Here is a 14,761-nt window from a genome sequence, read left to right as displayed (position 1 = left end):
AGAGTTTCAGAAAGGCAAAAGGACACATATACGAGCAATAAATCGAACAATAGATAAAAATTCAAAAGAAGCATGATGAGAATGTACATATAGAACCAAGATACAAATAGAAAAGGTAGACACAAGTAATAACTAGAAAGAAAAATATCGACAAAACAAGTTGAAAGTAAAAACAATGAAAACTAGGCAAAATGCACAAACAATATAAATGCAATTAGCACCTAAACTATTCATGTACTACTACACGACCTTGATCTTATGCACCCACACTCTCTAAACAAAGTTCGTGTCTTTGTAAAGAGAAAAACATCATTCAAGTTTAACACTACATTATCTTGACACTTATTTATCATATGTTCTCTCGACCTCGTATGATATACAACGACCGTCTTCACCCTTTTGGAGTGAAAATTGTTGCCTACGTCCTAAGTTATTTCTAAAATCATAACAATCTTTGTTTCTTCAATGTATATGTGATTAAAGTCGCTTCTATTGTATTTTTAAGTGTCGTTTCTAATAACTTACATAATAAAGGTATATCACACGATTATTACAACATTCTCACTTTTATGACTTTCATATTCAGTTTGTGCTCATTCTTAATAATATTTAGAACCATTTACAAGATAATGGTTTGAATGGGTAACAAGTTTTCAACTTTATTCGTATATAGTCATTAAATTTTTTTTCGTGCTTGATTTACCCATAAATTATTTGAAATTATTCATATTTTACCATTATAACCAGTCAAAAGGGTAAAATATGAATAATTTCAAATAATTCAAGGTAAATCAAACAAAAATAATAATAAAAAAAATTCAATGACTAAATATATCAAAATTAAAAATTTGTTACCCCTGAAGCTATTATCCATTTAAACATTTAATCCATAATTTTTTTTTAACTCACAGTGTCTCCGTAGTTTGATTTTGTCTCAAATTTGATGAAGGGTCATGTTTAAAAAAAAAAAAAAACTATTTTACCTTTAATGTTTTTTAATCTTTTTCTAATTGTTACATTATAGCTAAAATAATAAGAGCCCCGCCATCCCCCACCCCAATTCTTCCATGTTAAGACGTAGGCCTTTTACTTGCCGGAAAATCTCATTTCCTCGTCTAAATCAACCCTTATCCAATACCACTAAGAACACATATTGAGAAGGAAGATCGAAGAAAAATCATATCTTAGAGAAGATGCAAAACAAAACATATCCAGAATGGATCCAACCAAAATCAAACCAGTTGCAAAATCGATTTTGGATCTTGTTACATGATTTTTTTTTTTTTACATCAAAACTTAAATCTTAAATTCTATGGTCTCTTCAAAGATATAACAGAAGAGGAGTCAGCTTCGTGTCCATATGTGGCGGAGTAGAGAAACATATCTATGTTTGTTTAAATGGTTAAAATCTTTCATAAGTAACTAACTATAAAACTTTATTCCTATGGATCTTAAGAACGTGTCGAACTAAAAGTAAATCCTCAACACACAAACTCATCTCTATTACATTTCAATTTCTCCAAAGGGGTTTGAAGTTTGAACAAACTCATACAACTGGCTTAGGTAAAATGTCAAAAATGCCACACCTGTCTGCCAATAATTAAGGCATAAAATTAAGCTTACAAAATAACAAAATGAGTGTCAAATAAGGCACCAAGGGTAAATCTGTAAAACAACCTTTAAACAGGAATATGCAAGGACAAAATACTTAGCTCTTCATTCGGATGTATACATGGCCAACTCAATCTCTTCTGTGCTTTTCCCTCACCAATCTTTATTATGTTTCTTTCAACATGTCCACAACTTTTTTTATTAAAACTGTTGCCAATATTTGACCTTGTGGTTGTGATGCACTTGTACTTGTTGTTGTTGACCTTGTGACATGCCCTCAAAGTCAAACCTTGGTCAAATGTTCGTTCATATCCAACTGAACTTTTTCTGGTGCGTTGACCAGTCAAAACCTGAGAAAAACTGAACGATGAAGAAGGGAAAGAAGTTCTTGTTTGCATCTTTGACTCCTTCCATGTTGCAAATAATTGTTGTACACGAGGTGGAATCTAGCATTTGATGCATGCATAAAAAATGTTATTTTAGTGACCTAATTGGAATAAAATAAAATGATATATTTAACAAAATAAAATAAAAAGTTAAGAAACTTACAAGAGATGCAACACCACAAGAAGCAAAAGGCAGAGAGATTGCAGCAAAAGGTGAAGATCTTCCACTTTTTTTGCCATTTTGATCACTTTTTATTGAATCTTGATTTTTAACAACATTCCCAAAAGGTGTACTTTCATCTTCATCGTCATCATCATCTTCATCGTCCACGTCATCATCAGCCTCAACCTTGGAAACTTGTTCAACTTGTTCAACCTTTTCAGCTTTTTCAACCACTTCATCTTCTTCATCTTCCAACTCAATTTCCATTTTCTTTTCTTCTTCTTTCTCCAACCTCTTCAACTCATTATCCATTTCTTTAAGAATCTCCTTCAGTTCAGATTCAGCTTCGGCTATTTCAATATCTGTTTCTATTATCTTCAGCTTGAATTCACTCTCTTTCTTCTTCTCATCAATCCGTTTCTCCAAATCTTCAACCATGACTTTGCATTTATCTTGTAATGATGTCAGCGTACGTTCTAGAAAACTCCTCTCATCACGTTCAAACAGCTCTTCATCTCCAAGAGGCAAAAAGTCAACCTTACTCGGGTCAACATCTTCCTCTTCTGGTTCCCAATACAATCTAATCCCATGTTCTTCATCATCTACATAGTTGATTATACGCCCTGTTGGCGTGTGTAGGATAACTGGATCTTCAGTGTACACCATTTTTGATGGATCTTCAGGATCAGGTATCGGATCCTTGTTAAGTAGAATAAACTCAGGAGACTCATCTGTTCATAATGTAAAATTGTAAATCAAATGATAATTTCATAAAATAAATAATTATCAAACAACAACTTTATGAAAATACTAACCTTTTTCCCACCAATATTCCAGCTCAGCTGGCATTGGTAACCTTAGTGGGGCCTTATAGAACGAGTTTATCCACATTTGGCGTTCTTCATCTACATCTTCCATGTAAACTTTCCAGTAATCCGGGACCTTTTTTAAAAAAAAAAAGAAAAAGATTAATATTTTATAAAAAAAAAGGTAGTAACTTTATAAAAAAAATGTAAAAAGTGGAATTTACTTCATAAAACTGATTAATGAAGCCTGGTGCCATCCAAACATCATCTCCTTCATATAAATAGGGATGTTGAGGATCACTATATGGACCTCGTTGTTCTCTGACCACTGTAATGGAAAAAAAAATTAACAAAAGTAATTAATAATATACGTATGAAAATTAAATAGAAAAGAAAAAGAGTTGAATGGCATACTTCCATCAGGCTTGTTAACAAACATTCTAGCTTTTGCTGCAGCTACTTCTGCTATACCTGAATGCAACTGAAATAACTTCATATTAGATGATTGAATACATTAAAAAAAAAATCAAATTATATAAATAAGATTCAAGAGAATGTGATTAACAGGAAGTTTTTGAAATTACCGCTGAAATATCAACATCACAACCATGATCTTCATCCAAAAACTCTCCAAAGTAAAACCTCCCCTGCATCAAGAGCAGTAAAAAGTTAACAATTCTTCAATACAGAAACATTAACTGATAGATTTTACTGTTTTACTAGAGGGAAAACTGCAGATTTTAAAAGATTTGAGTGATTTGGTAAATAACTTACATAAGTGGTGCGTTCATTGAGTTCAAAAACACCACACCCATGCATTCTGCCATGCTTCCATTGACCAGCATAACGGTATCGACCCTTCTCCCTATCATTAAAAAAAGTAATATTTTTTTTTATAAATATAAATTTATAAACATAAATATACAATTTTTTTATGTGAAAAAGAGTAAAACTTACGGTTTCTGTCCAAATTGTCTGACCCATTCTTCATTTTCATAAAATGGGATTTCATATCGACCCTTAGAGAACCTTAAAGAATCTTCAATATCTTGCTCCAGCCATTCCTTGTCTTCTGGAGACATGAAGTCTCTTTTAAATATACGTCCTTCAGCACGCATTTTAGCTTCAAGACTGAAAATAGGAACACAAGATCAGAGTTTGTACTTTAATTGTGAGATGTAAAGAATATAGATGGGATTGTAAACATACGCTGAACCTGGGATGGGTTCATCAGCAGGTATGTCAACTTCAAGAACACCATGTCCCTCTGGACTGTTTTGCAACCATTCACCTTCATATCTGTGATGATTCAGCAAGATATGTGATGACTTCAAGAATTGGTTAAAGGAATTGTGTTAAGAAACTTCAAGAAGAACATGTGTGACATAAGCGAACCTGACCAGTCCTTGCTCAGCTTCGTAAACACCTTTGCCATGGGCCAAATCATCCCAGATAGTGCCTTCATACCTTGAGATAACAGACGTAGCTCGTCAATGGTAAGTTAGGGTTCTTATTAACTGTTTTACTTTCTAATTAATCGAAACTTAACTTCTTTTGCATCAATTTCTCGATCAAAAACAGTCAAAACCCTAGAAATGGGTGAACGAGAAGACGATAGAACAATGGAGGTAATCATTACGGAATGTATTAACATAAATAAAGCAACTTACGTGCTCCCATCGGCAAAAACGAAGCTATGCCATTCCAAAAACTCTTCAATCCTATCAAGTTCTTCGATAACCGATTTCGCATTGCGGATATCATAATGATTGTCGGGTATAACCGGGTAACATTTCCGATAAGGAACATAAAAGGGGGCAATTGGCGGATCTCTACCTTCCCTAATCTCCTCGTTAATATAATCAACCTCCTCTTTATCAACGAAATTCGGGTCCCACCCAGGTTTCATTATAAGAGGCGGACCATCCGCCCAATACTCTTGCAAATCCTCTTCTTTCCAGTTCTCCGGGTCACGGGGGAAATTGTACAACTCTTCGAGGTTATCGACGATGTTCACTTCATCTGCCTCTTCCAGTTTCTTGTACTCCTCAGACTCGAGGACTTGACTGAACTTTCTAAAGTTTGCTTCAGGGGAGTCGTCTTCGTCATCGTTATCAGGTATTCTGAGTCGAGCAGAGTTGACCTGTTTGGGGATTTCGACTGCGACTGATTTCTCGGGGTATATCTCTTCGGTATCGGATGATGAATCTTCGTCGGCGGGACTGGGTGAAGTTGGTTTCTTCTCTGCCATTGTTGTTAGCTGGATTGGTGTAAGAAGAAAAAGATAAGGTGTGCAGAGTAGCGGCAAGGGGAGTGTGCAAAATCCTGCAACTTTTTCGGTTAAATAGTGGGAGATAAAACGATAACCACGAAGTGAATGAACCGATTTGAAATTAGTTAGGAAAACGTGGGGGTGTTATGTGATAATTTAAAGAGAAAGGAATGAAATTGTAACAATTCCAAGATCTAGGTTTCTTTTGACAAAATTAGTTTGTAATGGACAAGTTAAGCGTTGGTAGTTCAGTTGAAATATATATTAAAAACTAGTAAGGAGCTAGAGAGAGAAATAATTGCAGTACAATAGTAGCTAAAGAGAGATTATGAAGCCGTCCAACAAAACTTAATTTTACTACATCTATTATAAACTCAAAAGAACAATCTCTCAACCAGTTCATCAAAAACTAAAGATTTCTTTAGGAGAACTATTCCAAAAATAGACATACTGCGAAAATTCCATATGCACCAAAAAGAAGTGATAATGATCGCATCAAACACCTTCTGTTGACCTCTCCGTAAAGTAACATCATCCGACCAATTGATTAAAGAATGCACTGAAAGCTAATCCGGAAGAGATAAGCCCGACTAAATAGCGATCATGTCCCAAACATCTATCAACTCGGAACAACATGTAAAAATATTATCAATAGTCTCCACTGCACAATCACAAATCAGGCACATAATTGAGGGAACCATAATGCCTCTAGAAGATAATCTCTCCCTTGTAGGAATACGAAATAGTTTAACCCTTCATATTAGGATATTGAGTTTAATAGGGACCCAATTATTCCATCTAGTAACCATACCTCCCAAGGTAACTAAACCACTGTCTAGAGCATAACGAGCCAAAGAAACAGAGAAAGTGTTAGAAATATCAAGAGACCACCCCAGCCTATTTGGAACCTATTGAAGCTAAACATTTGGCATCAAATCCAAAAACGAATCCTACTAAGCTTGCTCTATACCTCCTCTGGGAATACGTCTAAGCTCTTCCATATTCCAACCAATTAAAAAACGATCCCTGACATTGGTTATACGGTGATTATCCAAAGAAAACACTCTATGGAAAAAAAATAGCTAGAGGATTATCACCCTTCCAAGTATCATGCCAAAAGGAAGTATAAGCCTCATCACCAATTCTAATAGGAGATAAATTATAGAAATCAAAGCATTGGTCTTTAAGATTATCAACCATCCTTGTAATACAATTCCAAGGACCCATCCAAGATCTCATAGGGATCAAAGGAGTAAAGAGAGATCACCCAACCTATGACACCCCCATTTTCACAGCCAGAAAATACCGATTTTGTTTATGCTTTATAAAAATCAAAGGAATTTGTTCCTAGTGAAACATGATAAATACATTATCAGAGCATTTCCGAAAAAAAGTATTTTTATTCATTTTAAAACATTTGGGATGTCATCGTCAATACAGAAACATAAGCATAAATAGAACTTACATTCATTATCACTAGTGATTTATATCTCCTTAATCTCTCAGTATAATGTGACTTCATATCAACACCTGTGATATAAATAAACTGAGTGGGTCAGGTTGGGACCTCTGGTGAGTACATAGGGTTTTCAACCCACAATAATATAATTATTATGTTTAATCATCAAACAATTGACCCAATTATCCATCCCCATTATCTTCTTTACTCTTAATGATCTACCCTAAGAATCAGCTATTTCTCATTCATTCATTCCTAAGGATTATCCTAAGGAATAGGTACGAAGTCCATCGTTGTCAATGACACAGCTGTCAAGCACAGCTGCTAGTTCTATCACTTAGGCGCACCTGCCATAGTTGTGACATCCTATATGAGGCGCTTCTGCCGGTATTGTCCTTTAGACGCTACTGTCAAGGTTATAATGTTCTCTATTAGGCGCAGCTGCTGATATTATCCTTAGAGCGCAGCTGCTAGGATGTTTATCGTAGATCAACAACATCTACAGGTTGTGGCACAGTTGCCAGTGCTCATCTATAGGGTACTAGGTCCATTGCTGCCAATGTTCACTTAGGCGCAGCTGTCACAATTGTGACATTCTATGGGAGGCGCAACTGCTAGTATTGTCCTTCGAGCACAGCTGCTAGGGTTATCTCGTTTATTGACAGTATCGTTTTCGATGGTCCACTTGCAATACATGTCAATGGGTTTTTTTAGAGTACACCGGTGAACACATCGTTCACAACACCTACAGGTTGCGAGCCTGCTAGTGTTCCACTGGACTGTCTAGAATAGTCTGTGGTTGTCATCTATACTCTGCTATATGACGGGGCCAACATCTGGGAACAAGGCTTCTCACATCGTCCACCTCTCACACTTACCTCATGGTCTATATCACCCCTCAACTCATCATCCAACTCATATTTCATCTACCCATGTTTCACCCAACATATTACATAGATATAAATACATATACAGTTTAAATCATATAAAACTTGTATAAAAACGTTCATCCAGCATAGATAGCAAGTATACATATAATATGCACACATAACACGTAGTTTATATAAAATACTTCATATCTATGTGTAAGATGAAAGAGACCATGCACTCACTTGAAAAGGTGGTGATTTCGAACTCAGACAACACTTCGATTCTTAAAAATAATTTCCTTCGACGAAACCTAATATTATTACCACTAGAGTTTAGTCTATTATTCGCCGAGACTAATTAATAGTCTAGCTATTATTACTATTATATAAGCGATAAAAAAATACTTATATAACTCATAATAATAGCCCAAGTACTTATTATAAGCTCCTAATAACGTTACTATAATTAAATAAAAGCTATATTAAAAATAGCGTAGGCGTAGCTCACTTACAACGGATTTTATAGAAAACCGGGCTTTGCTTGGAGCAGCGTTCCCGATTCGACAAGCTCTTCTTCTCGGAGCCGTCGAGCACTCCGGGGCTTCCGCCTCGTGCTAGGGAGGTTCCCTAGGCTTTTCGGGGGGTTTCGGGGCTAGAGAGAGGTTCTAGAGAAAGAGTAAAGAGATGAAAGAATGACAAAAGTGTGAAAAAATGAGGGTGGGAGAGGTTCTATTTATAGGGTGAAATATGGCTGAACTTAGTGCCACATGTCACCATCTGGTGGCAAGACTTGGGGAGAAAGCAATGGTCAAGATTGTACCACGTCACTCATTTTCGCACAGCACACTTCCGACTTCTAAAATCCATAACTTTCACATACGAGCTTCGTTTTTGACGTTCTTTATATCCACGCGTAGGTAAAAATAATATCTACAACTTTCATTTTGACTCCGTCGGCTAATTCTTGACCAATCTTAAATTTATAAGTACGAGAATATTATATTGTTAAATGTCCGCGTAAAATTCATAACTTCTACATACGGACTCTGTTTTCGTCTGTCTTTTTACCGTTGAGTTCCTATTAATGATATCTTCAATTCTCATTTAGGTCGCGTAGGCCAAAAACCACTCGATCTAAAATTCGGGTTTCGGGTTGTGCACTGCTAAGCCAAATCTTAGAAAATTCATAACTTCATCATACGAAGTCAGATTTGGGCGTTCTTTTTTTTTTGTATGTTCTTGGTTTAACGTACACTAAAATTTTTGTTTATATTTATAAGGCTAAAAAGTCCTACATCGTAAATTTACTATTTACGTCTCCCGGTGTCGTGCCGGTTTTACCGTAAAACTTCGACGGATCAAAACTTCTTCGTTATAACTCGGATTTCGGCATTCTTTATATGTACGGAACCCTTGATACGTATTCTACAACTTGGTTAAGATTATTTATTCTAAATAATCTTTCGTCGAAAGTCGTTTTCGACCCATATTATCTCTAAATTGACTAGCCGGTTCTACGGACGTTATACAACCCATATAAAATTTTGACCACCCTAACCCATAATAAATTCATATTATGGAAGAAATGTCACTTCCAACGGAGTAGTAAAGCCCTATTAAAGCCAAAGAGACTACCAACACCCAAACCTCCAACATCTCTAGAAGCAAGAACTTTATCCCATCTAATCCAATGCATCCGACGATTATCAAAATCACCTCCCCCAAAAAAAAAGATCTCAGTCTCTCCAGATAATTTATCACAATTACAGAGACATGATAAATGGACACCATGTAACTACCAAAAAATCATTACTTTTTTAAACAAAAAAAAGACAAAAAAAAAACAGACATAATACAAAGATAAACAAAAATCAATAATTGTTTTCATATTTAAAATTTTAGTCACTAATTTTCATAAAACAGCTTGTAATTTAGGTGTATTAAGGATACAATCATGTATTCTCTAACACAAAAAAACAAAGTATTATCTTACTATAATATTATTATAATATTATAATATAACTATTCTTTGTATTTTATTATAATCTTATTGTATTTTTTCTATCTAAGTTATTATCTTAATATAATCTTATTGTATTCTCTCCATCTTACTAATAGTATTATCCTAATATAATATTATTGGACTCTATATGTTGACAATATTATCTTATTTTAATATTATTGTATTCGTTTATTATATATATATATATATATATATATATATATATATATATATATATATATATATATATAGGTTTAGGTTTTATGGAAACAAAAAACTCTAAAAATTTTAAAAAAAAATGCATAAAAAAATACTTAGAGACCACAAAACTTTTTGAATTTTTTTTAAGAAAAAATCGCAACTTCTACTTTAAATTAGCTTAAATTTTTTTGAAAAAAAAAAATTAATATTTTTTTCAGCGATTTTTTTATAAAAAATTTAAAAAAAAAAAGTTTTGTGATATCTAAGTACTTTTTTATGTATTTTTATGATTTTTAGGGTTTTTTTGTTTTCCAGATAACTCTTCCATATATATATATATATATATATATATATATATATATATATATATATATATATATATATATATATATATGGACAAATAACATCTTCTGTCAAAAAAACATATATTTTTTATTATTATGATTATATTTTTAATCTTATAGTAAAACAAAACCAAAAAACATATATTTTTTGTTATTATGATTATATTTTTAATCTTATAGTAAAACAAAACCATTTGTAAAACATTGGTTATGGTTATTATAATACATATAAAAGATTTTAGATAAAAGACATGTATAATAAGATTTTATAATTAATATATATATATATATATATATATATATATATATATATATATATATATATATATATATATAACAAAATAATATGTTATATGTTTTTTTTATTATGTGGTTATTGTTTTATAAACCATAACCATCCCAAAATAACAATTGATTTTGCTGAAAACTAATTTACAGAACAAATTATCCAAATCATATAGTACAATAAAAAAAAACAACAAAATGTACCATCTCAACGAACCACATGTGAAATCAATTGCAAAGCACTAGCAATATTTTTAGGTGAGTCATGATTTGAACCTTATCCCTATTCTAATAAAAGAATAGTTTTAATCTCCTTTTGACATGTGTCATCATATTAGGCCTTCTAATTAATACACATTTTATTCTCTCTTTTTTTGCCATGTGTCACCCTATTAAACCTCTTAATTAATGCATGTCACTTGTCAACCTATTAATTATCTATTTTAAATTTTAAAATTTTCACTTAATTTACAATAAATTAATAACAATGCAATAAAAATTAAAATAAAATTAATACAAATTATAAAGTGATATAATTTCACATATTTATTTAAATTAACAATTTTAATTGATTAATAATTTTGTGTTCTAACTTTTAAAGTTTAATTAATTTTGTAGCCGTGGTTTCACGGGTTATAAACTAGTATATATATATATATATATATATATATATATATATATATATATATATATATATATATATATATATATATAGGTTTAGGTTCTATGGAAAAACAAAAAAACCCTAAAAAAACCTTAAAAATCATAAAAATATATAAAAAAAAATACTTAGACATCACAAAACTTTTTTTTGAATTTTTTATCAAAAAATCGCAGCTTTTAACATAAAATCGCTGAAAAAATTTTGAAAAAACAATTTACAAAAAAAAAAAAAAATTGATTTCTTAGTTTTTTTTTCAGCGAAATTATCAAAAAGGCTGCGATTTTTTGATAAAAAAAATTCAAAAAAAAAAGTTTTGTAGTGTCTAGGTATTTTTTTTATGCATTTTTATGATTTTTAGGGTTTTTTTATTTTCCAAATAACCCTTCCCTATATATATATATATATATATATATATATATATATATATATATATATATATATATATATATATATATAACATCACAATGATGATGTATTTCCAAATTAAACCCTAAGTATGAAGATTTATTGCATTTAGACCTTGTGTGTGAGAAATGTTGCAAAAAGGCCCATAATGGCATTTTTGTAATTATTGGCCCAAGGTCACGTACGTTGGGCATACCTAGCGGATGTAGGGCGTACATGCATAATTCCTAAACTCTAATTTTTAGGGTTTGGACCATATTTAAACATACTTAAGTCCCCAACCTACCTTCATTCATCAACCTCCAACCCACCTTCGTCCCCAAACAAACCCTAATCCATTTTTGAGCAGTGTTGAGCTTTATGTGTGTGTGTTGTGGTTACCTTGAAGGAGAGAGAAAGAAGAGAAGATCATCTTGGAGGAGTAGGAATCTTTTGATCTAGAATCTCATCACTATTTGCCATCAGTTGGAGGTAAAAAGATGTGATTTTGATGAAGTTATGCATATATCTAAGTTAGCCATGAAGTTTGTGTCATTTTGGTCCCATTAGTTGGGTATTTTGAGTATAAGCTACTAAAATTCATTTAAGTTGTCTTTTTATACATTTTGAGGTGTTTAGAAGCATAAAAATTTAGTCTTGATCATTTCTTCCATTTCATGCATGAGTTACAAGGTCTTAATGGGTTAAGTGGTTAAGGTTTTTAATAATAAGCACTTATTGGCCATGCAGGACCGAAAAGTTGGAAACTTTATGTAACACCCGTTTAGTTATTAAGTAAATAAATAAATTAATGAACGAATAATAGCCCTAAAATAAATAATTATGTATAAAAGGATGGTCTCGAAGAGCTAATTGCCACCATTTTAGAAGTCGAGGGTTAAAAGCGTAATTTTCGGACTCAGATTATAATTATTTATGAAGATAGGGGCTCTGTGGTAATTATTTGAATTTAATTTAAAAGGATATGAGGTGGAAGGGTTGATTATGTCATAATTAAGATATAAGGGGTTGTTTGGTAAGTTTTGTACCTAGGTTGCAATGGATTTTTAATGCTGGGGTTTAAAAGGTAAATATGGGATTTATTTTGAGATGATTTCTGGATGGAGGGGCTAGATTCGGCATTATGGAAAAGTTATAATAAGGGATCGGGTATATAGCCTCATTACCGCCAAACCCTAACCCTAAGTGTCTTATGTTGCAGTCGTCGCATACATCCTCTACCCCTCAGCCGACACCTCCTAGCCTCGCCGGAAAATCGATGGACATCGCCATCGCTGCCTAGCTCGTTCCGATAACCTTCCCTCCCGTCTTAAGATCATCATTCCTAAACCCTAACTCTAGAATGCCATTTCCCCAGCTGCCACTGCCCTGGAGCACCTTCAACCATCGCTGCTTCGTTGAGGACCGCCGCCATCGTAGCTCCGCTACCGGGAGCGTCGCGTACAGTCGGGTTAGCCGCCAGAGACCGACGATTAAGCTGAGTTGTTGCTGCAAGGGTCGTGTGTGACCGGAAAGCTGCTGGTAGGCCCATCTTCCACCTCTCCCTCTTCCCTCCTTCGCTACTCTTGGTGAGACGACGTCTTGTACGTCGGTTGCTGCCGTCGGCAGCACTATGGTGGTCGTTTAGCTGGTTCCAGCGTCCTCAGCCACCTAGTCGGTGGTTGGGAGCGAAGATGTCACAAAGGGCGTGGGAGAGTGCTGCTGTTGAACCCGAGGCATATGGTGCGAGAGTTGTTGGCCAGAGATCGAGGAAAGAAACACCATGGCCGCCAGCCACGGTGGTCGTCGCTGCTGCCGTTGGTTTGCACTTCTACCATCGCCAACCGCCACCATGAGGGTGGGTGGGCCTGGTTGCAAGCAAGAAAAGAGTGTGGGTGTTTGTTCTTTCTGTAGCATGTGTTGTGTGTAGCTAGTTGGCCGTCATGCACCACCGTGTTTATGTGTATGTTAGTAGGTGTGTGTGTGTTTATTTGAGATTTAGCATTGTAATTGTAATTTCCAAAAGATTAATGAAAAGGAATGGAAAACCACCACCTTAGGGTGGTGGTCGCCGCCGTGAGCCGCCATTGACCACCACTACCCGAGGCGGTAGTGGGTGGTGCCCCTCAAGCAAACCCTAATGGGCCCAATGAAGCCTAATGGGCTTAGTAAAAACCCTAATGGGTCTAATGGACTCAAATTGACCCAATGCAAATCCTAATCGACTCAATGATATTCTAGTGGGCCTAATAAGCCCAATAAAGCCCTAATTGACATAAAAGGCCAACAAATTGATAAATAGGCTAATGTTTGGATTGGAAAACCCTAATGCCAATAAAACCTTAATTTGAGGAATTAATCGGGACACTCGGGAATTATTAATAACTTGAAATATTAAATAATGAGCATTGGCAAGATTAATCTAAGCGATATTGGACTTAATGGATTAAGTCCTTAGAGGATTAAGTCCTTATTGGGTTAAGTAGGAAACCTAACCCTAATTGTCATTTTATGTGAAACCCTAATTTCACTTGGGTATATTATTGGGCCTTTATATTGGGCCTAAATGATTGAGATAATAATGGACCATCCAAGAGCAAGCAATTGAACTAGAATTATTTAATGGGCCTAGGGTAAGGCCCATGTAAGGGGCTTAGGCCCAATTTGGAAAATTGGGCCATTTATGGGCCATTGTTTTGGACTTAATGATTATATGATGTTGGGCCTTAGAATGAGGCCATGTATAGGCCTAGGCCTAATTTGGAAAATTGGGCCATGTGTTGGGCTTTGATTCCTAATTGACTTTGGGCCTATGGATTGGGCCTTAGGCTTAAATAAGCCAAGCCTGGGGTAATGTAGTAATTATCCAAGTATGTATTATGGTTATGAGTTGGGACCCAGTTATTAATTGGGTGTTGTTTTGGTGTTGACAGTTCGGGAATCTGTCATCCAACAGTTGGGGTTGAGCCTGCGAGACTTCAGCAGTGTGGGATTGTGTCTACGAGACTTCAGCAGTGTGAGGTGAGTTACCTTCCAGTAGCAGTGGGTCTACGGCCACAATGTCGGCCCACCAGTAGGAGTTGTATGTTAGATGATTGTCTTTGTGATATTCATCTAGGTTTGCTACTACCTGACGTGTTTATGTGCTAGTATGTTATGATGTTATGTGATAGTGGTAGTAGGGGTGAAATAGTCCCCGGTTACCGGTCGATAGGACCGAAGGGGTAGTTTAGTACCCAACCATGCTAGCCAGATTATGATATATGTGGTATGATATTATGTGGTAGTAGTAGGGGGTGAAATAGTCCCCGGTTA

The 14,761-nt window shown here is 34.5% G+C and overlaps 1 protein-coding gene across 1 annotated transcript; it reads right to left on the bottom strand.

Moving 5' to 3' along the window:
- Positions 1-1,474: 1,474 nt before the first annotated feature.
- Positions 1,475-5,326, bottom strand: EMB1211 (MORN (Membrane Occupation and Recognition Nexus) repeat-containing protein). Its single transcript, XM_079025971.1, has 11 exons — positions 4,637-5,326; positions 4,362-4,433; positions 4,176-4,265; positions 3,924-4,097; positions 3,741-3,831; positions 3,551-3,613; positions 3,381-3,447; positions 3,191-3,294; positions 2,976-3,102; positions 2,161-2,891; positions 1,475-2,057 (listed from the first exon to the last, which is right to left on the bottom strand). Exons 1-11 carry the CDS (start codon positions 5,215-5,217, stop codon positions 1,680-1,682), a joined length of 2,478 nt encoding a protein of 825 aa, XP_078882097.1. The 5' UTR covers positions 5,218-5,326; the 3' UTR covers positions 1,475-1,679.
- Between the last annotated feature and the right edge of the window lie 9,435 nt (positions 5,327-14,761).

The sequence above is a fragment of the Lactuca serriola genome, chromosome 2 (genome assembly GCF_051521515.1).
Source record: "Lactuca serriola cultivar US96UC23 chromosome 2, Lser_US96UC23_V15, whole genome shotgun sequence".
Taxonomy (NCBI): domain Eukaryota; kingdom Viridiplantae; phylum Streptophyta; class Magnoliopsida; order Asterales; family Asteraceae; genus Lactuca; species Lactuca serriola.
This window is presented reverse-complemented; position numbering and strand designations above follow the sequence as displayed.